The 24,995-nt window shown below is 46.8% G+C and overlaps 1 protein-coding gene across 8 annotated transcripts; it reads right to left on the bottom strand.

Annotated features, from left to right (window-relative positions):
- Positions 1-1,691: 1,691 nt before the first annotated feature.
- On the bottom strand, positions 1,692-24,995 carry ARNT (aryl hydrocarbon receptor nuclear translocator). 8 transcript variants are annotated; one of them, XM_036397793.2, is made up of 23 exons: positions 24,928-24,995; positions 18,321-18,426; positions 15,643-15,687; positions 14,924-14,968; positions 13,954-13,998; positions 11,981-12,194; positions 10,620-10,833; positions 10,472-10,537; positions 10,256-10,355; positions 9,871-9,936; positions 9,662-9,747; positions 9,189-9,265; positions 8,894-9,028; positions 8,395-8,469; positions 7,465-7,616; positions 6,532-6,642; positions 6,278-6,353; positions 5,734-5,857; positions 5,309-5,408; positions 4,814-4,967; positions 4,480-4,639; positions 3,893-4,047; positions 1,692-3,323 (listed from the first exon to the last, which is right to left on the bottom strand). In XM_036397793.2, the coding sequence occupies exons 1-23, from the start codon at positions 24,950-24,952 to the stop codon at positions 3,234-3,236; spliced, it is 2,421 nt and encodes an 806-aa protein (XP_036253686.1). In that variant the 5' UTR covers positions 24,953-24,995; the 3' UTR covers positions 1,692-3,233. The 8 variants fall into 8 exon arrangements, with proteins under 8 accessions (XP_036253686.1, XP_036253687.1, XP_036253689.1 ...); XM_036397794.2 differs by having other exon boundaries at positions 3,893-4,044; XM_036397796.2 differs by having other exon boundaries at positions 4,865-4,967.

The raw sequence follows: 24,995 nt of genomic DNA, 5'->3' as shown, positions 1-24,995 counted from the left end.
TGGGACATCCTCTGGTCCCCGGGACGTGCTCCTGTCCCTGGGATGTCCTCCTGTCTGTCCCTGGGATGTCCTCTTGTCCCCGGGACCTTCTCCTGTCCCTGGGACCTTCTCCTGTCCCTTGATCTTCTCCTGTCTGTCCCGGGATGTCCTCCTGTCCCTGGGATGTCCTCCTGTCCCTTGGACCTTCTCCTGTCTCCGGGACGTTCTCCTGTCCCCGGGACCTGCTCTTGTCCCCGGGACCTGCTCCTTTCCATCCCTGGGATGTCCTCCTGTCCCCGGGATGTCCCCCCCTCCCAGCACCCTGCCCTATGGATGCCCTCCTGTCCCAAGGATTCTGGCCCCAGGGCCATCCTCTTGTCCCAGAATCCCACCTTGGGGATGTCCTGCTGCTCTGGGGACACCCTCTTGTCCCTGCATCCCACCCTGGGGATATTCTCGTCCCAGAATCCCAGCTTGGTGATGTCCTGCTGCCCTGGGGACATTCTCTTGTCCTGCCATCTCTCCCTGTGTCCAAATCAGATGGGGCTGAGCACCCACTTCCTTGAGGAGCAGCCGGCCATGGCAGTTTGGGGACATCCTGTGACAGCAGGCACGGAGGACAGGACCCCACCACTGTCCTCAGCTGTCCCCAAGCCGGGGCTGCCCCCCCGTGCCCAGTTTGGGGGTCCCTGGCCGGGCGGCGCTGCCTGCAGTGATTGTCACCTCATCACGTGGCACCAGAGCCACGCCAGACGTGTCACACTGGGGACATCATCATCATCATCATCATCATCACTGCCACCGTCACCCCCCAGCCATGGGAGCAAGGACAGACCGTGCCAGGGACCAGGAGGGGACAGGGGAGGGAGGGTCCCTGTCCCCCCTTCCCCACGGGGGTCCCCAAGAGCGGGGCCACCCCCCTGTGACCTCTGTGGGGACACGGAGGGGGCTGAGTCACCTCGGGGCTCCAGGGCAGAATCATCCCCTGGAGCACGAGGCCCTGACGTGGCACTGGGTGACCGGGAACCCAGGGGCCAAACGGGGCCAAACGGGGCCAAACGGGGCAGCACGAGGGGTTTGGGGGGCAAAACGAGAGGAGGAGGCTTAGGGGGGGGAAATGGGGGACAAAACAAGGAGGGAACAGGAACAGAACGGGGAGGGGATGGGGATTTAGGGACATTCCTCCAAGAAAGAGGCAGAAGTGAGACAAAGGTTGGAAAAAGGGGAAAAAATCTCTTGTTGGAAAATCTCTGCTGCCCAGAATCCACCTGGGGCTGGGACAAACCTGAGGGGGTTCAGCTCCTGCCCCCCGAGGGGTGGAGGATAAAATTCCACCCCAGGGCAAACACTGGAGCTCCCAAAGAGGGGGGAAAGGCCCAGCCTGCCCCCTGTGCCCCCCAATAGCCCTGGCAGCCCTGCCAGCCTCTCCTCATTCTCCTTCCCAACAGATTTGGCTCCTCCAGCTCCCAGGATCTGGAAAATTTGGGGAGGGGGATACAGCCCCAGGACCTGGAAGGGCTCAGGGAAATGGGGATTTTCCTTCCCCTTGAAGAACTGAAGGGCCCAGGATGTGATGGGATGCTGGGGAGGAGGTTACTGCTGGGAACAGACTCCCAGGATGACTTCAAATGGGATGTTCCCACTTTTCCATAGAGAAATTTGGAATAAAATTAAAAAAAAAACAAAAAACAAAGAAACAACCCAAAAACCAATTAAAACAAAACCTTCAAGTCTTAATTTTCCAGAGGGAAAAGGAGAGGGAAGAATAAAGGTTCCTGCTCCACTTACAAGAGGAATCTCTCTGGGCTGGTGACACAAAGGTTTCAGATTTTAGTCAGGAATGACAGCTCTGGAATCAGCTCTTGGAAAAAGGCAGGGGGGGTTCCCCATTCTTGCCCTCAGCCAGCAGAGAGGACACTCACAACCAGCCTGGGGGTCCCAGAGCCCCCCCAAAACATGCAGGGAAAAGGGGGGGAACACCCAAATTCCATTCAAAACAAAACCAGGAACACTTGGGATCCTTCCCCAGCTGCTGTTGTGCCAAATTTCCTTCCAAGTCCAACTCTGAAATTCAGTTTCCTGTTGGAATTGAAGCAAGAGGGAATCAAATGGTTCTTCCAGCCCCTGAGGAGAGCAGGGTTGGCCACAAGTTGTTTTTTTTTTGGTTTTTTTTTTCCATGGAAAAAGCCAGAAGATTCCAAGTCAATGTTTAAAAATTAAAAATTTATATATATAGATATATATATATATATATAAAAAATTTCATTCTGTTCCCTACTTTTCCAGCTCTCCTCTTACTCTTTGTCATTTGGCAACAGGATCATCCCATGGCAGGAATTCTTCTTTTAAGGAGGTGATTGAGCAAATGTAGTGAAATCACACAGTTCCTCAGCAATTCCCTGAAAAATCCTCTCAAATCCAGGGATTCTCCTCCATCCAGCTCCGAAACGAGGACAAGGAACTCATCTACAGGTGATCAAATTCCATGGAGCAGCTTTTATCCCAAACCAACCTGTTGAAACATCAATTTGTGGCAGCACAGAAACCATCAGCTGGAAAATGGATTCATCCAGAAGAAAGCTACATGGGTAATATTTTTATGGCTTGTTAATTATCCCAGGGTAACGAGGGGGGGGGGGGTCATGGGTCACACTGATTTCATTGCACAGTTCACAGGAGAGAGAAGATTCCAGAAAAACACAGGAATCTCCACGTGGAGCACCCTGGACTGGAGATGCTGTAACAACCCTCCAAAAAGAGCCAGAATTCCTCCAAAAAGGAGGAAAACACTGGCTTGGGACATGGATTCTTACTCAAGCACCCTCCAGGATTGTGTTTACAGGGCTAACACTTGGAAGAGTTCCTTCCAGTATTTTAAAATTCCAATAGTTTTGTATTTTATAGAAAAAAAAAGTCACGGCAGAGAATGAAATAAAAACAGTCAAAAGCCACCTTAAAAGGTTTGGAAGGGCTGTCTGTGATGCAGACAGGAATCCCTCCCCCTCAAAAAAAATCCACTTGGGAGCGGCTCTGGGGCCTTCAGCCTCGCGGCACTCAGGTCCTGAAGCTTCCAGAACAATCCCACATGGAGGAGGTGCCCAAACCACCTCGTCCTCCGAGGCCATCCCTCCTCGGAGCTCTGCTTCCAGAAGGTGGGAAGTGTTCAGAGAGTTCCTTGAGAAAAAGACTCAGCTGTTTTCCTTTACATGTGGATATTGTAGAGAGCTTGATGCTGTTTCCCCCTAAGGCTTGTTTTATTCAGAAAAAGAAGGGAATATGTTCAGCTCTGGGAATTCTTCATTGTTGTAGTTGGGGCCTTGGTCCCCCAACATGGTCAGCATGTCCTGTGAGGATACAAGGAGAGGGTTTAGGATCCAGACTGGAATATCAAGGGAGGTTTAGATTGGAAATTAAGGGGGAACAGCTGGACTCCATCTCAGAGGCTTTTCCAACCTCGACAATTCCATGGCTCCACGATCACGTGGGTAATTTAATCACGGGGTTGCTGGAATAGATGCTGTGGACTGAACTGGTTCCTTTCCCAAGGGAACACAGGGTCTGTGTGCAGGGCAGATTTAAGGAGAGCAGCAAATTTAAGCTGTACTCACCAACTGCTGGGAAAGCTGGGGTGAGATGATTATGACTTCACAGGAATTTTTAAAATTTCATTGGACTGTAGCTTTGTTTTTTTTAATTAATTAGAAGGGTTAACCCAACTAGAATTTCACACTGATCCTGCAACAGATCAGCCACAAAGACACAAAGCCAGTCCTGCCCTCTCCACTTCCAGCTCCACCAGGTTATCCAGGAGTTTGGGACCTCCCCAGTTGATTTGAACCAGGGGGACAAAGCTCTGGGTGCTTCAAGACCAGTGGATCCCAGCAGATTGGGGGGTTAAAAAGCTCCATCTTACTGGGAAGACCTCGGGCTGGCCGGGCTGGGGCTGCTGCACGTGCTGCTCCCCGGATGCTGGGCCGTGGTGCTGTCCCTGCCACTGGGGCCACATCCCCACGGCGTCGGCGGCGCGGGGCTGGAACGGGGCCGGGGTCTGCGCTGCCTCCGTGGCTGCTGGACAGAGAACACAGGCAGTGAATCACCCCTGCTTTGGGAATGGAGCTTCTCCAGTGCTCTCTGTGTGCTGCTGCTGCTGCTGCTGCTGCCAGGGCAGGAGTTCCTGCCACAGGAATGCAGGTGCTTGCCATGGGATAGGACAAACAGACTTCCAGAGGGGTTTGTTTCCTCCCAGTCAGCTTTAAAATGGTTCAAAATTCATCTGCTGGGAGGACCCCAATTATCCCAAGCTGGAAGGGATCCACAAGGACCCCAAGTCCAATGCTGTGGTTGGAAGATGACTGAAGGTGATCGACATCAGTCAAAGCACAACTTCCAACTCTGCCCCCCACATTTAGGCACTCCCAAAATCCACCAAAAACGATGGAGAGCACGTGCCACCACAGCTGGATGCTCCCAGGGGTGTTTTGCCCCCCAAAGGCCACTCACTGAAGCCTGTGCCACGGCTGGCCAGGGCTGGGTAGGGCGCTGTGGTGGGAGACGCCGTCGACCCCGGCGCTGTCATGGAGCTGAAGGAGGACGGCGTGCCCTGGAATGTCCCCATGCCAAAGGAAGGAGGTCGGGTCTTCACTGTCTGAGATGCCACTTGCTGTAAGAGAGGAAAAACACAGGAGAGGAAGAGGAGGCACGGCTTCATCCCGACCCTCAGCTCAGGGAGGAGTTGCTGGCTCAGCCCCGAAGGAGGAAGCAGGATGGTTCCCCGTGGAGAGAAGGGGCTGGGAGGCAGCAGGGAGCCTGCAGCTGAGGGTGTGGGCTGTGCTACCTGGGCTGTGAACACCGGCCGTGTCCCTGGAGCCCAGGTGGTCCCGCTGACCTGAGCTGGGCTGGAGTGCCGGGAAATCTGGGAGAGGACCCGGCCGGAGGGCGAGGGCTGCTGCTGCTGGATGATGTTCACTGGAGGGACCATGCTGCTGCTCCTGCAACACAACGGGTGTCTGAGGCACTTCCGGGAGGAAAAGGCACCAAACCCTTCTGCTCAAGTCGTTGGTGGAGGGAAATGAGCCCAATAATTGATGGGTAACTGCCCAGCGGTCACCCCTGAGTGTGCCAGGAATGTGTGGGTGTGGCACCTGGGGACAGGGGTTAGTGGCAAACACAGGGTTAACAGCTGACTTGGTGATCCTGGAAGGCCTTTCCAACCTAAATGATTCATGGTTCTACACTGGGAAACTCCTGAGAGGGCTGTGGGCACCCAGATGCTGGGCATGCCCAAGGCACAGCAGGGGAACGGGCAGGAGCTGGACAGGTGGAGGCTCACCTGAAGTTCTCAGCAGGCCGTGCAGCAGTGAAGGTGTTTCCCTGGGCAAAGAGGGGAGGGTTGGCTGGCATGGTGCTGGCAGGGATGGCTTTGCTCTCATCTGTGGAGAGAGCACGAGTCATTTTTGGGCTGGGACATCTCAGGAAGAGGGAGAGAAGCAGTTGGAAGAGATGTGTCTGTGTGTAGGAAGACTCCTTGGTTCCTTCTCCACACAATTTTGTTAAATCTTTTTTTTTTGTTGAATTTTGTTAAATTCAAAAAGAAATTTGACTTCTTTTCCATTTTCTACCCAACTCTCATGGAAGTTCTCTGGGGTCAGAGCATCCACTGCAGACTGGGGAGCAGGGAGAGCTGCTCCACAGGGGCCAAGCAGGAAAAATGTGACCAGGGCAGGCAGGAGGAGCTGACCTGAGCTGCTGACCCACCTGTGCTGATGCCAGGGAAGATCTCCCTGAAGCGTGGGTCCCTCTCCTGGCTGAACAGGCTCTCAGCCTTCTCCAGGGGCTTGCTGTGCTCGGGGCCAGCAGCACTCACGGGCTGGACAGGGACCTGGGGAGGGACATGGGGCTGCTCACAGCTCAGCACACAGGGGTGAGCACAGGGCTCAGCCACTCCTGGGATTCTGAAGGGGTTTTTGGGATAGCAGGACCATTCAGGATGCACAGTCACATCCCTGGAAGTGTCCAAGGCCAGGCTGGACAGGGCTTGCAGCAAAGAGGTCTGGAGGAAGGTGTCCCTGCCCATGGCAGGAGGTGGAAGTGGATGGGCTTTAAGGTTCCTTCCAACCCAAATTATTCCATGTTTCTTTGATTCCACGTGATAAATACTGGAACTGAGCAACACCCAACAAACACCTTCCCCTAAAACCTCACCTCAACCTGGTGCCAGCACCTTTAAACCCCCAGCAAAAGTGTGACATAAACAGTGCAGGACAATGAACAGGGAGTGCCCAAATCCCTCTGGACTCACCTGTGAGTGCTCATAGGCAGCCAAGCTCTCCCTTCCTGGGCCCACTTCCAGCTCTGCCTGGGGTGGCTGCTGCTGCCTAAAATAGAAAGTGTCTGTGGCAGGGGAACACAAGATAATTCCCAAGGGAACAGCTCTGGGTGGTTACACCAGGGATTTGTCAGCCTGGAGTTCCTGGCTGCAGAGAGGGGAATTTGGGAATGAAGGGTGTGTGAGGAGAAGGAGGAAATGGAAAAAGGAGCTGAGCTCCTCCTGACCTTGAGGGCAGTGGGGCTGTGCCCATGTCCAGGGGAAGGCTGACGCTCTGCCCCAGCTGAGGCCTTGGCATGGAGTTTGCCAGGGCAGGCCGAGACTCCTGGCTCGAGTTCCTGCAAAGCAAACACAGAAAAAAAGAGATTTTTTTAAAAAAAGTCCCAACTGGTAGCAAAGCTGGGTCCTGTGTGTAGCAGGGTGTGGATGTCTGGGACAAGATACAAAAGCCCATTTGAGTGAAGAAACTTGAGGGAGTTTCCACCTGGTTTCCTTGAAAGGAGTCTCCCTCCTCCATACTCAGTCCCTGCACACCTCAAGCACAACCACACAGACCCTGCTGCTCTGCTCTGAGCTTCCACACGGATTTCTGGGTTCTGGGTGTGGGAATGGCTGTGTGTGGAATGAAGAAGTTCAAAGAGAGAGCTCTGACATGGGGCAGGAAACCAGGCTTGCAGCAGATTGCAGCTCTGCAGGGAAGCAGTGCTACTTTGCCTCATTGCAAAAAAAATCCTGGATTTCCCTTTCCCAGGCAATCCAGCCTTCTGGTTGTCTGCTGGAGCTGCCAAGCCTGCAGCTCCAGATCACACACAGGCACAGCTTCTTGGTCCTTGCAAGGGGTGTGGAGCTCCCTCATGGAAAGAGAGAGCAGCTCTGACCATCCCCAAAGATGGGAAGGCTGTGACAGGAATCCAAGAGCATTCTAAGGCAGATTTCAGTAATTTCAGGCATTGCTGAAGCTGAATTTTGGCAGCTTGCTAAGCCACACAAAAAAGACAATTCCTCCACTTTGTAGCCCTCCACTGCCTGGCACAGCCCAGCAGAGAATGGGAGCCGGCGGGATTTAGGAACTTCTCCAGGGTTGTGGAAGTCGATGGGCAGAGGCTGAGGCTGCCCAGCCCTGGGTTCCTGTGCACTGAGAGCCCCGTGCAGGCACTCACTTGACGTTGGTGTTGGTGCAGATGATGTACTCGATCTCGTCCGAGTAGGGGTTCTGGAAGGTGAACGAGCTGGTTCTCATCCACAGCCACTCGCGGCTCTTGGATCGGAAGCGGAACATGACCGACAGCACCTGCCCTTTTAACTTCACCACCTAAAACCAAAATGGAATGGCATCAGTAGCACCTGATCAAAGGTGGGGGAAGAGTAACCTGAGCACAAGCTCCCCCCCCAGCCCCCTGTGATGGCCCTTTGCCTCAAACCTGGACCACCACATCTCAGCCTTCCCAAACTAAATGGCGCTATTCCCTTGGGACAGCTCGATTCCTAAAGGATCCAGGAGGGGAATCTAAAATCCCCTTGTTTTGGCTTCACTTCTCTTATCTCCTTTGCACTGGTGAGATGTATGGAAAAGCCTCCAAGAAATGAAACACATGCTTGTAGCTTCCCATTCCAACGGTTTGGAGCAATGGATATGAGCAGCTGGTTTTTGGAGTCATGAAACCACAGGGGCAGCCTTACCTGCCCTGCCACCAGTCCAAGGCCCTCAGAAATAACAGTAACGACAACAGGGCAAGAAAACCACCTCCACTGCGGGTTCTGGGCCCTAGAGATGAACCAGGGTTTCAGCCAAGTCAAGCAGGCACTTGGGAGCCACATCCCTGGCCCTAAAAGCCAACTGGACCAGCAGCCAGAGCTGGAGTTAAGACTGGATTCAGGAGTTAAGACATAAGATGCTTCTGTTTCATTTTGCATTCCATGATATGACTAAATCTGCAACTGTTTGCACAGGAGAATTATCTAAGCTTTGTTTTTCTTCTTGGTTTTCCAGTCAATTTTGTTGTTTTGCAAGCACCAAGACATTCCAGTCTCGGAATGAGCTCCAATCTGAATTCCACCCTGCATGCAAAGGGCAGCTGTGATGCTTTTACCTGTTGAAAACTGTCCCGTAAAAGCTGTTGGTCTTCTGGATGGCAGAAATCCACAATGTCTTTCCCCAAGAGTTCCTATTTGTCAAGGAATTGTGAGAGATTGAGTCAGTTCATCTGGCAGGCAGATTCCATGATTAATCCATCTTTGGACAGGTAGTTCCTGCTCCTTCCCCCCCAAATCCCTGTTACACAACCCAAGCACAAGAGCTGGTGTGCTGTTTTTTAAAAGAAAAGCACAACAGCTGTTTGATCTTTAACTCAATTTGAGGCAAAAATGGCTTTAATTGACATTTGACATAATCCAGAGACACCCAGCCTTCCCATGATCAAAGCACTTGGAAAAACACATGGAAAAGCAACCAGTGGAGAAGAAACACATGTCTGGGTTAAGCCCTGGGCATGGTTTACCAGCTCTGTGGGACAAGCAGAGCCACGATGTAGAAGGAAAAGTAAATTTCAAGAGCACTTTTTTCCTTAACAAGCTCCTGAAGGTCCTCACCTGGGGCTGGTAACCCACGGTGGCCACGCAGCGGTGGTCGATGAAGGTGAAGATGCCTTCGGTGTTGTGCCGGGAGATGAATTCTGTGGGCTGGCAGACATTGTTCATGTCCGTGCAGTTGGGGGAGCTGGTCACCTGCCAGGAACACAGGGACACTCACCAACCCTCGCTGGCCCTCAGCTCCCAGCCCTGCACTGGCATTTGTGGCCATCAGGGAATGTTTTCAGACAGAACAGTTGAAGTTTGGAGATTACCAGGACAAGGTAATGTTGGAAAAGGGGAACGGGGCACTCACCTGGAGCCTGCCAATGGCCACCAGGCAGAACTTGCTGCCCTGGCCAGCATCAGGGTCATCATCAGGCAGGGAAACACCTGGGAGGGGAGGGCCAAAAATTCCAGCAAGGTTAGTACAGGAAAAATTTCAGAGGAATGGACTTCAAGACATCTCTCTGCCCTGGTGTGTAACTCAATACTCTTCCCCATGAAGGGATTTCGTACATTAAGATGTCCACCCCTCCCTTTTTTCACCAGAAGGAATGAAAATCTCTGAATTTCAGCAAAAGCTGCACATCAGACAATTCAGTATTATTTTCATCCTCTACACACAGAGACCTCTGCTGCTTCACCTGCAAAAATTAAATCAATCTTAAAATAAAAGTCATAGATGTGTTTACAAAGCACTTCCTGGCACATTCAGCTCCTGGAATGGCAACTTCAGACCATGTGTTCTTAAACCCAGCCCACCTGAGCACGAGGTGGGATTGTTACCTGCTGGGGGCCAGGCCTTGATGTAGCCCGTGCAGTGCACGACCACGTAGTGAGGTTCTCCATCCTTGGCTGCACCTAAACCATTCCTTGGGAGAGAGAAAGAGGTTGTGCTGCAGTGGGGGAAGGTGAGGCAAGCTGTTCAGCTGTGTCATTTCTGTGTTGTATGTATATATATATATATATATATATATAATTTATGTGCCATTTACCTGCAGCGATTCCTCATGAAGCTCAGACGATTGACAGTGACCGGATCCACAGAGCTGTTGCCACACCTGCACCAGGGTTAGAAAGGATTTGATCTTTCTTGAGCAACATGGAAATGATCTGGACATCTTGAATAAGAAGAATTTCCATCCCAAAGACCCCTCATTCTGCAGAACTCAAGGGGGACTGAAACTAACTGGATCTTCTACAACAACAGGGCAAACAAACATTTCGAGAATTTGTCTGTAGGGAAAGCTCAACCATGTTGTGTCATGTCTACATCAAAATAAGCCCCAGAAAAAGCTGAAATCAAAGCATGGAAGGGCCAGGTTTAGGGAGCAAGTCTGGCTTTAGGCTCAGAGATTTCCCCAGGGAATTCCCTCCTACCTCATCCTGCAGATGAAAGATCTCCTGGAGCCCATGCACATCCTCATGGACTGCTGCCCTTCCTTCTTCACAGTCCCCGTCTTCAAATCGAGGATACGACCTAAAAAAAGGCAACGAAAAGGAGATGCTGCTGCACTGGGAGTCCTTCCACCAAGCCAGGTGTGGTGCCAGGTGATGTCCTGGGAACTGGCAGGACACCAGTGTCACTGCTGGTACCTTTAGATGCACTCTCGGGGGGGGCTGCAGCATCCTTGGTAGAAAGGCACCAGGGCTTGGTCCCCTCTACAAAGGGAAGGATTTAATCCAAGTCCTTTGCAGGCTGTCCCCAACCTGCCAGCCCCTCACGTGCCAGCCCCTGCTGTACCTGTGAGGGCGTTCTCAGAGGTGGAGAGCTGCTCCCTGAGCTTGCCCACGTCGTCGGGGTGCACCTGCTCGTACAAGGTGCTGCCGAACCACTCGGACTGGGGCTGGTTCAGCACCGGCGTCACCGAGTCCGACACGTAAACCACGCGCCCCGTCTCGCACGACACGATGAACAGGAAGCCATCAGCTGCCTCCAGGATCAGGTGTTTGAGCTCCTGCAGACACACAGACACCTCTCAGCTCATCCCTGTCACCTTGGTTTTTTAATTTTTCTTAGGCCTCCTAATAACGAACTTTCTCACAGGCTTTATGTAAATAAGCGATTGTTTTGCATTCTTTGATAGAAGAGGAAAAAGTTGATAAACTGGTAAGTTTGTCCAGTGTCGTTGGACAATCCACTGTCACTTTTAAACATCTGTAAATGTTAAAATCAGAAATTGAAAATACTCTTTTTACCTTAAGAAAGCTGCGTGTGAGCCTTGTGTTATTTCATATCCTGTAACAACACACCCCATGTTTGGGCTTTTTCCCCTCCACTCATAATTTAATTTTCCCCTCTGATTGCTGCAATTCCCACAAAGCAGCATCAGGCCAAGATCAGAAGGCTTCAGGGACACCTCACTGTGACCTTCCAGGACCTTAAGGCCGCTTAATAAAAAGAGGAAAAGGGACTTTTTATATGGGCAGAGAGAAAGGAGAGGTTGACACCTCTCAACTCCACAGCCAAAACACCCCCTGGGTTTGGGCTGTAATCCCCACAAAGCAGCATCAAGGCCAAGATCAGAAGCCTTCAGGGACACCTCACTGTGACCTTCCAGGACCTTAAGACCACTTAATAAAAAGAGGAAAAGGGATTTTTTATATGGGCAGAGAGAAAGGAGAGGCTGACACCTCTCAGTGATCAGTGAGAAAGGAGAGGTTGACACCTCTCACTGGTCACTGAGAAAGGAGAGGTTGACACCTCTCACTGGTCAGTGTGAAAGGAGAGGGTGACACCTCTCACTGGTCACTGAGAAAGGAGAGGCTGACACCTCTCACTGGTCAGTGTGAAAGGAGAGGCTGACACCTCTCACTGGTCAGTGTGAAAGGAGAGGGTGACATCTCTCACTGGTCAGTGTGAAAGGAGAGGTTGACACCTCTCACTGGTCAGTGTGAAAGGAGAGGTTGACACCTCTCACTGGTCACTGAGAAAGGAGAGGGTGACACCTCTCAACTCCACAGCCAAAACACCCCCTGGGTTTGGGCTGTAATCCCCACAAAGCAGCATCAAGGCCAAGCTCAGAAGCCTTCAGGGACACCTCACTGTGACCTTCCAGGACCTTAACAAAAAGAGGAAAAGGGATTTTCTGTATGGGCAGAGACCTGGTCGGTGAGGAAGGAGGGTTTGTAGGTGCCGTCGGTGGAGGTGTTGCCGGTGCCGCGCAGGGATTTCATGTGGGACACGGCCATGCGCAGGATGGTCAGCTTGTCCGGCTTGCGCGCCAGGGCGCTGCACGTGGGCACCATGTCGGACAGCTCCGTGATGTAGGCCGTCATCTTGTTCCTCCTCCGGCGCTCGATCTCGCTGTGGTTCTCCCTGCCAGAGGGCGAGGAGGAGAAGAGAAGAAGGTGAGGTTGTCAGGGGTGGGAGGTTTCTGTCACACACACACACACACACACGGAGACGCCGTCGGGATTAGGATCAAGCCTCACATGCTGGGCGTGCACAGGGAGTGTGGAGACAGGGCAAGGAGGAGAGGCTACACCTGGACCTTCCTCGAAGTCCCAGAGGCTCCCTGGAACGTGGGGACGCTGAGGATCTGGGCTGACCTTCCCCATCCAGCACACAATGCTGCAGGAAGCCAAAGGAGCTGCTCCCAAAGTGGAGTCACCTCCCTGCAGGTGGCCTCAACACCGTCCATGGGAGGGTGGATAAGATCACCTGCGCCATCAGACACACCAGGTCTGCAGCTAAAATTGGGGCATCTGCTCTTCTGGGCAAGCTGGGCTGGTGGGAGGTGTGGGAAGGAGCTTTAAGGCTCCTTCCAGCCCCAGCCAGCCCAGGCACCTCTCAGTGACACCAAGAGCCCTCTCAGCAGCACGGCGGGGAAAGCTCCCGAGCAGGTTACACCTCATTTCTGCACAGATCATCAAGGCCAACCAAGCTGGGCAGAGCAGGAGCAGGCAGCACCTGGGTGGTGGCTCTGAGACCACTGCTGGCACCTAAAGAGGTTCTTGGCACCCCTTTGGCTCCCATCAGAGCAGAACTTGGTTCTTTTATCCAGGATACACCATTGAACTGGGATCCTAAGGTGGGTTTTCCAAAACAGAGCTTCAAAGCCAGGTTTCCTCTACAGAAGGATGGATCATGTGCAAGGAAGCACATGGTGGGACGTGAAATGAGATGGAAGTGTTGGAAGGAGCAAGGATAGGCAGGTGGATAAAAGGATAAATACAAAAATGGAGCATTTATCACTACGAGGTGTGTGCAGACATTCAGTGACCTCACCTTTGAGTCAGGCAGCTTCTCTAAACCCACAAGCTCAGGTGTGAAAAACAAAGATCCTTCAACAACAAAAGCTACTGGGGAGTCACCACCACATTTCCATTTCACTCTGCCACGAGGAAAGGGTGGGAGGACGGGGATTGTCCACCCTGGGGACACCTCTGTGCCCTCCTGACCTCCTCCAACATTTCAGCACAGCTCAGGGCAGTCAGCAAGGAACTCTGGGGGTCAGGTTTTGCTTTAAGGACAAAACTGCCCCAAACTGGCTGAAGTCTGTGACAAATCAGCTGCACATGGGCACAGGTGTCTGCAGGGCCCGTTCCTGGATTGCTGGTGACTGTTCTGGTGGTTTCAGGCACAGCCTCTCATTAATTACTAATAGAAACTCAGGGGGAAATTAAATCCTGTTTCCAGTGACACCACCTTTCCTGGAAGGAAAACACCTGAGCTAACACAGCTTTTCCTGCCTGTTCTGAGAGTCCAACAGCATTCCCAGCACACAAAACCTTCCCAGATGGACAATTTGGGACCCAGGACAAGAGGAACTAAATTTAGCACAGGTTAGCAAAGCTAGAGGTGAAAGCAGGAGCTCTACCCTTTGGTAAATAAATCCTTTCATGTATTCCCTAAAAAGTTTCTTCCAAGGATGAGGTGTGCCTTTCCTCAATGCCTCTCCCCTCCTAATCCCAATTCCACAGCCATTTCCAGGAGTTTGTTAAATCCTCTGCAGCAGATGAGGGAAGGAGGGAAAAAATAAAATAAAAAAAAAAGAGAGAGAAGGGATGCCTAGAGAAACATTAAGGAAAGGAAAAACTCTGCTTGTCCATGCTTGAAATCTCCATTCTCCTACCTGGCAAGTCTCTCCTTATCCGCTGAACTCTGCTCATCATCAGACCTAAAAATAAAATCAGCCAGCTAAGCTAAAAATGGAAAAAAAGTTGAAAGAAATGGGAAAAAAAAAAACCAAAAATGGAAAGATGGACTAGGAAACCCAGCCTAGGGACAGGTCTGTTTTGCAGAGGAACAGTTCCATGAAATAAAACAGTCATTAGTTTGCAACATTCTACATTCAACTGGTGCCTGATGTGTTGGAGTTTCAAAACATTTTCTGAGGCTGTGACCCAGTTCTAATTTGCTTGTTTCTAATATTAGAAGTATTCTGATATTTTTAAGATATTTTTGATTTCCTTGACTTCAGAAGGACTCAAACCACTTAAAAAGCTGGAGAATCCCAGCTTGGAATTCCCTGTAGCCCTTTGGAAGGTAAGAACAGCAGGACTGCCCCAAATCCAGGGGGTATTTTTGGGCCCCTCCTGGGAAATGGGACATTGATGGGCTGGAACGTGTCTAGAAAAAGGAATGGAGCTTAAAATGGCTGTAAAAATCCCATGGGCTCAGTCCCAAAACTCAGAGATATCGTGTCAGACACCAAAAACTAATCCAAGTATTCCCTACAATCTCCAGAAAACCCCCAATTTGTAGAGCTTCTGTGTGATTCCCTCCAAAACACACAAATCCCAACGTGTGCCAGGAAAGCCTGTTCAAGAAAAACTTGTACTGAGCAGGAAACTTGGAATCTCTGCAAATTTCTTGAGCAGGAGAAAAGAATGAGAGTCCAAGGGCAGAGCTGAAAGGAATGGTGAGAAAGAGGAATGTCATTGTCACACTCAATGGACTGGTCCCAAAAACATCAAGGGTTATGTGTGGATCCCTTCAAAGACTGATGGTTGTGAGAAGGGAGCTGCAGGATCTCTCTCAAATTAAGGTTTTTTGGCACAAAAAAAAAAAAAAAAAAAGCTTTTAAATCATCAAATTCTTACCTGGCAAATCTCTCTTTATCGTTTGGCATGGGGTCATCATCACATCTAGGAGAAGGGGAGAGGTTAAAGTGTTTGCACGTCCTTCTTTCCCAAAAACCCACAGAAAATAAGGTTTAATAACTGCCACCAACAAATGCCTGGGGTTAAAAACACCAATTTGGCTGTGGGCAGTGCAGGATAATTCACTGATCACCCCAAACTGCACTGGGAAGGCAAAGGTAGCCCAAATGAGGATCTCCATCAAGGGTTTCTCTTGGTAAATCCCCCATTCATCATCCTGAAACCATCCTTAAAGCACAAGAATGCAGGGAATTGTGGAACTGGAGTGATTTGAAGTTTTTATTGGAGTTAACTCCAGTATCACTGGAGTTATTCAATCCCAAACCACGTAGTGTGGCTACAAATAAATGCCACGAGATATTCCAGCTCTTCTGCGCTCCATATGGATCATGAGGAGACCCTGAAAGCCTTGCCAACTCCTCAGGAATAAGGAAGTCTCTGGAACTGGAGCATCCCTACAGCAGATGAGGATTAATGAATGTCTGAGGCAGCAACAAAAGCCACAGAGATGGAGGAACGTTGCTGAATATTGAGGAACTGGAGCAATTCCCACTGCTTCCAGAGAGGAAAAGCCCCAGGAGCAGAAAGGTCTTGCTCCAGAGAAAACACAGAGACACAGCTACAGGATAGAAACTTCTGGATGCCATGTTCTCCCTCACCTGAGGAATTTACTGTTCCCTTCTCCATCATCATCAAAATCGAGCCTGAAAAACAGGAAAAAAACATAACTGCTAACCAAGTGGTTTCTCCTTTAAATGACTTTTCTGTCTGTGCCCATGGATGATTCCTGAAAGGAAAAATTAAGTAATCCCAATGCAATTTAGTGATCCTAATATAAAACAGAGTTTGGAAAGGGGAATTTTTTAGGTGTCTATCAGGAACAGAGCAAGGAAAAACAGTTCCAAAGGAAGAAAACCCACGTGGAGCATCCACTGAATCCCAACCTTCTGTTCCAAAAGCCTGGATCTCCAAGGAGAATCTGGGACCATCAACAGCCTACAGATGGAGCATTCCCAGTTTAAAAAACCTGGATTGGGTGCATTTAAAATTAAAACAAAACAAAAAAAAAAAAAGTGGCGGTAAAAACCTCCCTGGAGTTAAAGTTCAGTTTGTGCAGTGTTTGCTCACACAGGGCCAGAACCTCACTTCTGAGCAGTTCATGTGGAAGGACAGAGGAGTTTTCACCTTTCCTTTTGGGATGGAAAGCTGTGCATGCAGCAGAGCAGGGAGCACGGGAGGAGCTGCAGGGGAGTGGGAGCACCAGCAAATGGGGCTGGAGGAAAGAGTTGCAGTGACTGGGAGGGGTGCAGAGACAGAGCTCAGTCTGCTCGGAAATCCCGAGGCAATTTCTCGTGCCAGAAATCTGGGAACAAGCACTCGACTCCCTTTGAATTTGCAAAGGCATTTTGAGCAAACAAAAAAACCTCCCACAAGCACATTGTGGCTTCCCCCCACCCCTCCCAGGGACAGCACAGCTGCAAAGGTTGGAGGAAGGCCCCAAAACTCAGATTCTCTGTTCCACCAGGTCTTGAGGCAGCTCTCAATCTTTGGTGTGCATTTGCTCCTTCTATGAGGTGCAAAGTTTTTAGTCCCCTCTGAATATGTCACTAAACCCCCTCTTTGAGGAGTAAGGACACCATACTTACTGTTCTTTAAGTGTGGTATAAGTAACAAAATAATATCTGTAGATACAGATTTATCAGGCTACTGAAAGCAGGGAGACATTTATAGATATATTGATAAAATTTCTTAAAATATATTATAGATATATTGATAAAATTTCTTAAAATATATCATAGATATATTGATAAAATTTCTTAAAATATATTACAGATATATTGATAAAATTTCTTAAAATATATTACAGATATATTGATAAAATTTCTTAAAATATATTATAGATATATTGATAAAATTTCTTAAAATATATTATAGATATATTGATAAAATTTCTTAAAATATATTACAGATATATTGATAAAATTTCTTAAAATATATTACAGATATATTGATAAAATTTCTTAAAATATATTATAGATATATTGATAAAATTTCTTAAAATATATTACAGATATATTGATAAAATTTCTTAAAATATATTATAGATATATTGATAAAATTTCTTAAAATATATTATAGATATATTGATAAAATTTCTTAAAATATATTATAGATATATTGATAAAATTTCTTAAAATATATTATAGATATATTGATAAAATTTCTTAAAATATATTATAGATATATTGATAAAATTTCTTAAAATATATTACAGATATATTGATAAAATTTCTTAAAATATATTACAGATATATTGATAAAATTTCTTAAAATATATTATAGATATATTGATAAAATTTCTTAAAATATATTACAGATATATTGATAAAATTTCTTAAAATATATTACAGATATATTGATAAAATTTCTTAAAATATATTATAGATATATTGATAAAATTTCTTAAAATATATTATAGATATATTGATAAAATTTCTTAAAATATATTACAGATATATTGATAAAATTTCTTAAAATATATTACAGATATATTGATAAAATTTCTTAAAATATATTATAGATATATTGATAAAATTTCTTAAAATATATTACAGATATATTGATAAAATTTCTTAAAATATATTATAGATATATTGATAAAATTTCTTAAAATATATTATAGATATATTGATAAAATTTCTTAAAATATATTATAGATATATTGATAAAATTTCTTAAAATATATTATAGATATATTGATAAAATTTCTTAAAATATATTATAGATATATTGATAAAATTTCTTAAAATATATTACAGATATATTGATAAAATTTCTTAAAATATATTACAGATATATTGATAAAATTTCTTAAAATATATTATAGATATATTGATAAAATTTCTTAAAATATATTACAGATATATTGATAAAATTTCTTAAAATATATTACAGATATATTGATAAAATTTCTTAAAATATATTACAGATATATTGATAAAATTACCAAACTTCACAAGTGTAATGCACAGTAAGTGCACATCGAGGTGGACAGAGAGCTAGAATAAATGAAAATTTCAGTATAACCAAGCTCACACCATTCAGGCAAAGAGAAATACAGATTTAACCCATAATTACAAGACAGAACCCTGAAGTACATCATAAAGTCAAATGTTTGCACAGAATTATATAAATGGTAGCTGACCACAAAGGGAAAGGATGGACAGAGCCCACCTGAAAGCAGCAGGAAACGCCCCAGAAGCAGCCACAGCTCATTCTGGAGAACAAAACATCCCCCAAAAGGCCCTTCTGGGCCAGCCCTCCCTCCCTGACTCACCCAGGCCGTCTCTTGCTGGGTCTCTGAGCTGCCCCAGCCTGGGCTCCCGAGCCGGCGTTCCCGGAGCCAACGGCTGCACCCAACGAGGAAACATCGGCTGCCATCTCTAAACAGGGGAGAAAAGAATCAGAGAAAAACCAACCAGGTTTAGTCCCAACCCCCTGTGGTTCTGTGGAACACTGCCCAGTTAGAGGGAGCTGGGTGTCAGCATCTGCTGGGGCTGGATGGGGCAATGTCCTTCGTGTGCTGCTCTGAGGAGCACACGCACAGCTCAGGCTGCCAAACCCAGAGATGGGGTTGGGATTTGGGAGAGAGGAGGAGCCTGCTGGGAGCAGGGTTTGGGATTTGGGAGAGAGGAGGAGCCTGATGGGAGCAGGGTTTGGGATTTGGGAGAGAGGAGGAGCCTGCTGGGAACAGGGAAGGGGCTGAGGCTGCACCGTGAAGGAGGGAGGAGGAGCTGAGCTGTTTGTGTAGAATATTCTATTTAATTCTAAAAATTCTATTTCATATTCTCTACAAATATTTTATTTGTAGAGAATATTCTACAAATATTCTATATTTGTATATTCTATATATAGAATATTTTCTATATATATTATAGAATATATTCTATATATTCTATATATAGAATATTTTCTATATATATTATAGAATATATTCTATATATTCTATAAATAGAATATTTTCTATATATATTATAGAATATATTCTATATATTCTATATATAGAATATATTCTATATATATTATAGAATATATTCTATATATTCTATATATAGAATATTCTATATATATTCTATATAGAATAAGAAATAGCTCATAATTATAATGTACATTTGTAAAACTAATAATATAATATAGTTATATATAATAGAATATAATATAACTAACAATGATACAATAATATAATAACATAATAATATAATTTAATATAATATAACATATATAATATATCATAATATATTATAAAATACATTATGGAATAATATAATTCTATAATATAAATTATATAATAGTATAATGATAATATATATATTATTAGTAATATAGAATATAGTATAATATGAGATGATATGATATAATATAATATAGTATAATACGATATGATAATATAATATAATATAATATAATATAATATAATATAATATAATATAATATAATATAATATAATATAATATAATATAATATAATAAAATATAATATAATATAATATAATATAATATAATATAATATAATATAATATAATATAATATAATATAATATAAGGAATAGTATAATTATATAATAAATATTACATAATAGTATAATGATATAATATATATTATTATATTATTATATTATATATAATATAAAACTAATAATATAACTAATAATATATAAAATAATAATACATTTGTAAAACTAATAATATATTTGTATTTGTCAAACTAGGAGCCATTTGGTCAAGAATCATGACTGTCTCTTCATGCTAGACATGCAGCTGGTAGAGCCAAGATGATCATTTCACAAAACCAGGTTTTTATCAAATGTGCTTTAGGAAGAATCCTGACTTTCAAAAACCTCAAGAGCAAAGAGTAACACAGGGATATGTGAGCAGAATATATCATAAACAACTCTCATTCCACACTCTAAAAACCCCAAACTTGTTGAAATTAAATCAAGTCTCGCTGACGACTCCAGCTTGCAGCGGGTTCATTGCCCAGGTGAGACAAGGGACGAAGCCAAATGCTCACAGATCACCTCAGAAGCACTCCTGGCTCAGGGGATCCCCTCTGCTCTGCACCACGCACAGCCGTGGGTGCCGGCTCTGACCTGCCCGCGCTGCTCCCCAAGCGCCCGGGGCGCTCTGCACGGGGCTGAGGGACCCCGGCGGTGTCCGAGGTCCTTGCACCCCAACCAGGCTGTGATTCCAGCACTGCATTCCCTGGATTCTTCTGTATTCCATTCCCTGGATTCTTCTGTATTCCCTTCCCTGCATTTTCCTGTATTTCCATTCCCTGCATTTTCCTGTATTCCATTTCCCTGCATTTTCCTGTATTCCATTCCCTGCATTTTCCTGTATTCCATTCCCTGCATTTTCCTGTATTTCCATTCCCTGGATTCTTCTGTATTCCATTCCCTGGATTTTCCTGTATTCCATTCCCTGCATTTTCCTGTATTCAATTTCCTGGATTTTCCTGTATTTCCATTCCCTGCATTTTCCTGTATTTCCATTTCCTGGATTCTTCTGTATTTCCATTCCCTGCATTTTCCTGTATTCCATTCCCTGCATTTTCCTGTATTCCATTCCCTGCATTTTCCTGTATTCCATTTCCCTGCATTTTCCTGTATTCCATTCCCTGCATTTTCCTGTATTCCATTCCCTGCATTTTCCTGTATTTCCATTTCCTGGATTTTCCTGTATTTCCATTCCCCTGGATTTTCCTGTATTCCATTCCCTGCATTTCCATTCTCTGCATTTTCCTGTATTCCATTCCCTGCATTTTCCTGTATTCCATTCCCCTGGATTTTCCTGTATTCCATTCCCTGCATTTCCATTCTCTGCATTTTCCTGTATTTCCATTCTCTGCATTTTCCTGTATTCCATTTCCCTGGATTTTCCTGTATTCCATTTTTCCTGTATATTTCCTGTATTCCATTCCCTGCATTTTCCTGTATATCACCATCACAACCCACCCTATACTCAAACAGTCTGTTCCACAGCAGAAAATGACTTTTTAAATGCCTTAAGCCCCATTTTTCCTGTTTGGCTGCAATCAGTCAGCTCTGTGCATATTTTTATGGCTGTGGCTTCGTTCATGTGCTGTGAAACCGCCACGAACCAACTGCTCCAGCCCAAAAATCTCCACCACAACCTGAGCCTGATGCACCTCCCAAACCACTTCTGCTTCATCCAAGTGCAGGGACCCCAAAGCCACCCAGACACCCCCAAAAACCCCAAAGTTGGGCTCCCCAAACCACCCTCAGCAGCACCGAGAGCAGCTCGGGCAGGAACAGCCACAGCTGGGGGCACAAAGTGAAGAACTGAGGTCAGGTTTAAAGAATTAGGGACAAAAATGGGCTTTAAATTGGGGTTGCCAAGTTCTTCTCCACTGCCCAAAGCCAGCTTTCAGTCCAACCACAGTTTAATTTCACTTCCACAGTTGCATTTTGGTTTATTTCCAGCTAAAAGTGGAGCTGTACAATCACCTCAGTGGTGTGCCTGCACCTCCCAGCAAACACACTCCCAAATTTCTGCTATTTCGGCCAAAATTAACCACATTTTACCACATGAACACTCCCAGCCTCTCTGCCTGCCTGGTTTGTTTTGCTCCAAGCACTTGGTGTTGCTGAGGAAGTTTTTTCCTTGCAGATCCATAGGATTTCCCAGGGGTGACTCCAGCATGGAATAAGCATCCAGCTGGAGGAGCCAAAACCAACAATCCCAAGCAAGAGCAGCAACAAAACACCAGGATCCTCTGCAATTCTAAAATACATCTGGAGAACAAAAAATAGAACAAACCAGAGGTGGAAACCCTTCCCCATCTTCCTCTCTGCTCGATTTGGGATCGCTCAGGTGCTGCTGTGAAAGTCCCAAGGTGACATCCAAGGGTTTTGTTGAACAAAATGAAGTTTTCAAGTGGGAATAAAGCAGGACAGGAGGGTTCCTCCTTTTCCCCAGCCCTATCTGGACATGGTGGGAACAGAAATGAAGTTTCTGGAGCACAGAGGAGAATCCCTTTCCTGAGGGGAAGGAATTTCCGCTGTGGGCAGGGGAAGGAAGTGACCCTGAGCTCTGGGCCCAGCTCCACGCAGGGACAGACACAGACACAGAAAATTGATTTTCAGACCTTTGAGATCTCCCAGGAGCCCAGCACGCAGCCCATGAGGGACATTTCCCTCTCCTGGCTCAGGTGGAATCCCAGGACAGACCCTGAGGTTGGGCACCAGGAGCTGGCACCGCTTTAGAGTGGGCACAGCCTCCCAAAAACCAGGGACAGCACGGGCAGGGAGGGAAACACACAAGCAGTAAAGATGGAGATTGGTAGAAGAAAAAATTCTGAAGAATTCTCACAAATGACGAGAAAGGAAGAGCCTCTGGGGTTTTCACCCTTTGGGATTTCCAGGAAAACACACAGGAACAGAAATTCCCTGTTTGTGTCTTCTCCCCATTCCAAGCCCTGAGGTGAATTCTGGAGCCCAGCACGCAGCCCGTGAGGGACATTTCCCTCTCCTGCCTCAGGACAGACCCAGAGGGGCACCAGGACCTGCTTTAGAGTGGGCACAACCTCCCAAAAACCAGGGCAGGGAGAGCAGAAGGAGGGGAATACAGATGGAGATTGTTAGAAGAATAAATTCTGAAGAATTCTCACAAATGACGAGAAGGGAAGAGCTCTGGCTTTATCACTCTTTGGGATTTCCAGGAAACACACAAGGATTCCTTCCCAAATTTCTGTCTTCTCCCCATTCCAAACCCCTGAGGTGAATTCCTGGAGGAGTTTTCCCTCCCTGGAAGGAGGATGGAGCCAGGATCTGCTCCCAAGGACCAACAAAACGAGAGGAAACAGCCCCAAGTTCTAGCAGGGCAGTTTTAGGATGGGTGTGAGGGAAAATTCCTTCCCAGCAAAGGCTGCTCTGCAGTCACCATTCCTGGAGGTGTCCAGTCAAGAAATCCCAGGTGTTTTTCCAAAATCCTGGCTGGGTCTGTGTCCCAGCCCTTGCCAGAAGCAATCCCTGCTTCCCCACACCATGGGCTGGATCTAATTAAGGCCAGAAAGGAGCAAATGGAAATCCCAGCCCCCATCACTGCTCCAGGCTCCCAGCCCAGCTCTCCTGGGAAAGGCTCTGCTGCAACCACTGGCATCCCAACAGGGCAAAAAAAGGCTCCAAAATAAAATCCCTGCAAATATTCCCAGCTGGGATTTATGAGAGGGGCTGCTGCAGATTTTATGTGCATTTTTATTGTGCAAAACTGGTGCTTTTTGCTGCAGAAGCTTCAGCAGGGGGTTAATTGCCAGGCTCAGGTTTGGGTATCAAATCTCCCAAGATTTGCTTTAAATTCACCCATTTGTGATCTTCCCAAAATGTTAGGGAGCAGATAAATCAGCCTTCAAAGTACTCTACATTTCACTCACAACTAGAAGTCTTTGATAGTTCTGCTTTTATGGTTTTTTATTTACAAAACATTTCCATTTCTGTGGCTGGGGTACATTAAATTGATTTTTTTTTTTTTTGAAGCAGAAGGTTTTTAGTTTGTTTGAGTTTCCCATGAAATGCCAGCTCAGCACTTTCATCCCCATGGGAACTTTCCCCAAGAAGAAATATGGAAATGAAGAAAAGAATGTTTCTTCCATTGCTAAGGGGTTGAAATGATGACGTTCTGGCTATTTTGGGGCATTATCCAGCATTCACTGGAGCCCTGAAATCCGTTTTTTAAACACTTTCATGAAAAGAAGACCCACATTATTTGTGAGAATTCTTCAGAATTTAATCTCCTAATAATCTCCATGTTTACTGCTTGTGTATTTCCCTCCCTCTGTGTAAAAGTTGGTGACTCTGCCCATGATTATAAATATTAAACACAGATGTTGAAAATTCTTTCTCATTTCTTTCAGAATTTAAAACTTTCTTACGCAAAAAAACCACGGAACCCTGAAGACTCCACTTCCACAAATGCTTGGATACCCACGAGTATCTCACTGGATGAGTCCCCAGTGTGTTTGTTCACCATTAAAAACCACAAAACCTTCCTGAAACGTTAAAATAAAAGCCCAGAATCCTTCAGCAGTGTCATTGAACACTCCTGGATAAACCTGAGCGTGTCTCAAGCCACAAAGGACAAGCTAAGACTAAAAAAAACCCTCGAAAACAAACAAAGCTCAGATTCTGATCTCAGCCACCACGCTGTAAATCAATCACGACTTCACAGACGCTGGGTTCATCAGGATCCAAGCTCACTTCAGAGCAGTTTAGCCAGAAAATCGATAAAATCAGATCTTTTTCTGGCAAGAATCAGGGATCAGCAGCTCCCAGCTTCCTGTGCACAGGGAGCTGAGGACTCTGGGGAGCAGCCCGAGGAGCCGAAGCTGAGGGAACATTGTGCTCCAGGCCCTCCCCTCCTTCACAGAGCTCCAAGAAACATTGGTGCAAAACCTTCACACCGGGCCAGCACTTTGTGTTGGGGGTTAAGAAAAACCTCAGCGAAACACAAATGAAAAAGGGGCAGAAGCCGTCAAGGAAAATAAATCCAAAGGAGTGATGATGGAAACCCAGTGCAGGGACCCCAAAACCACCTCGAGGGTCCCTCATACCACCAGGGACCCCCAGTCCCAAGCACCCCAAATCCAGATAAACACAGCCCTGACCCCTCCAGGGGGCCCCCATCCCACTGTGCCATTTCCCCCTCAGCCCTTCAGGGGCCTCCTCACGCCCCTGTCAGCCCCTCCAGGGCCCCTTCACCACCCTCAGAGCCCCTCATGACATCCCCCGCCCCTGAGGGTCGCCCTCAGCTTTGGAGGCCGCCTTTGGGTCCACTCAGACCCCTTGTGCTCCCCCTCAGCCCCGCATGCCCTCCCTGAGGCTCTCAGCCCGCTCCCCAGCACCGTTCGTGCCGCTGCGGCCCGGCTCACCCGCGCTGGCGGCGGTGGCGGCCATGACGGGGGTCCCGGGCCACCCCCTCCTCGCTCCGCTCCGCCGA

Source organism: Molothrus ater, chromosome 29 (genome assembly GCF_012460135.2).
Source record: "Molothrus ater isolate BHLD 08-10-18 breed brown headed cowbird chromosome 29, BPBGC_Mater_1.1, whole genome shotgun sequence".
Classification (NCBI taxonomy): domain Eukaryota; kingdom Metazoa; phylum Chordata; class Aves; order Passeriformes; family Icteridae; genus Molothrus; species Molothrus ater.
This window is presented reverse-complemented; position numbering and strand designations above follow the sequence as displayed.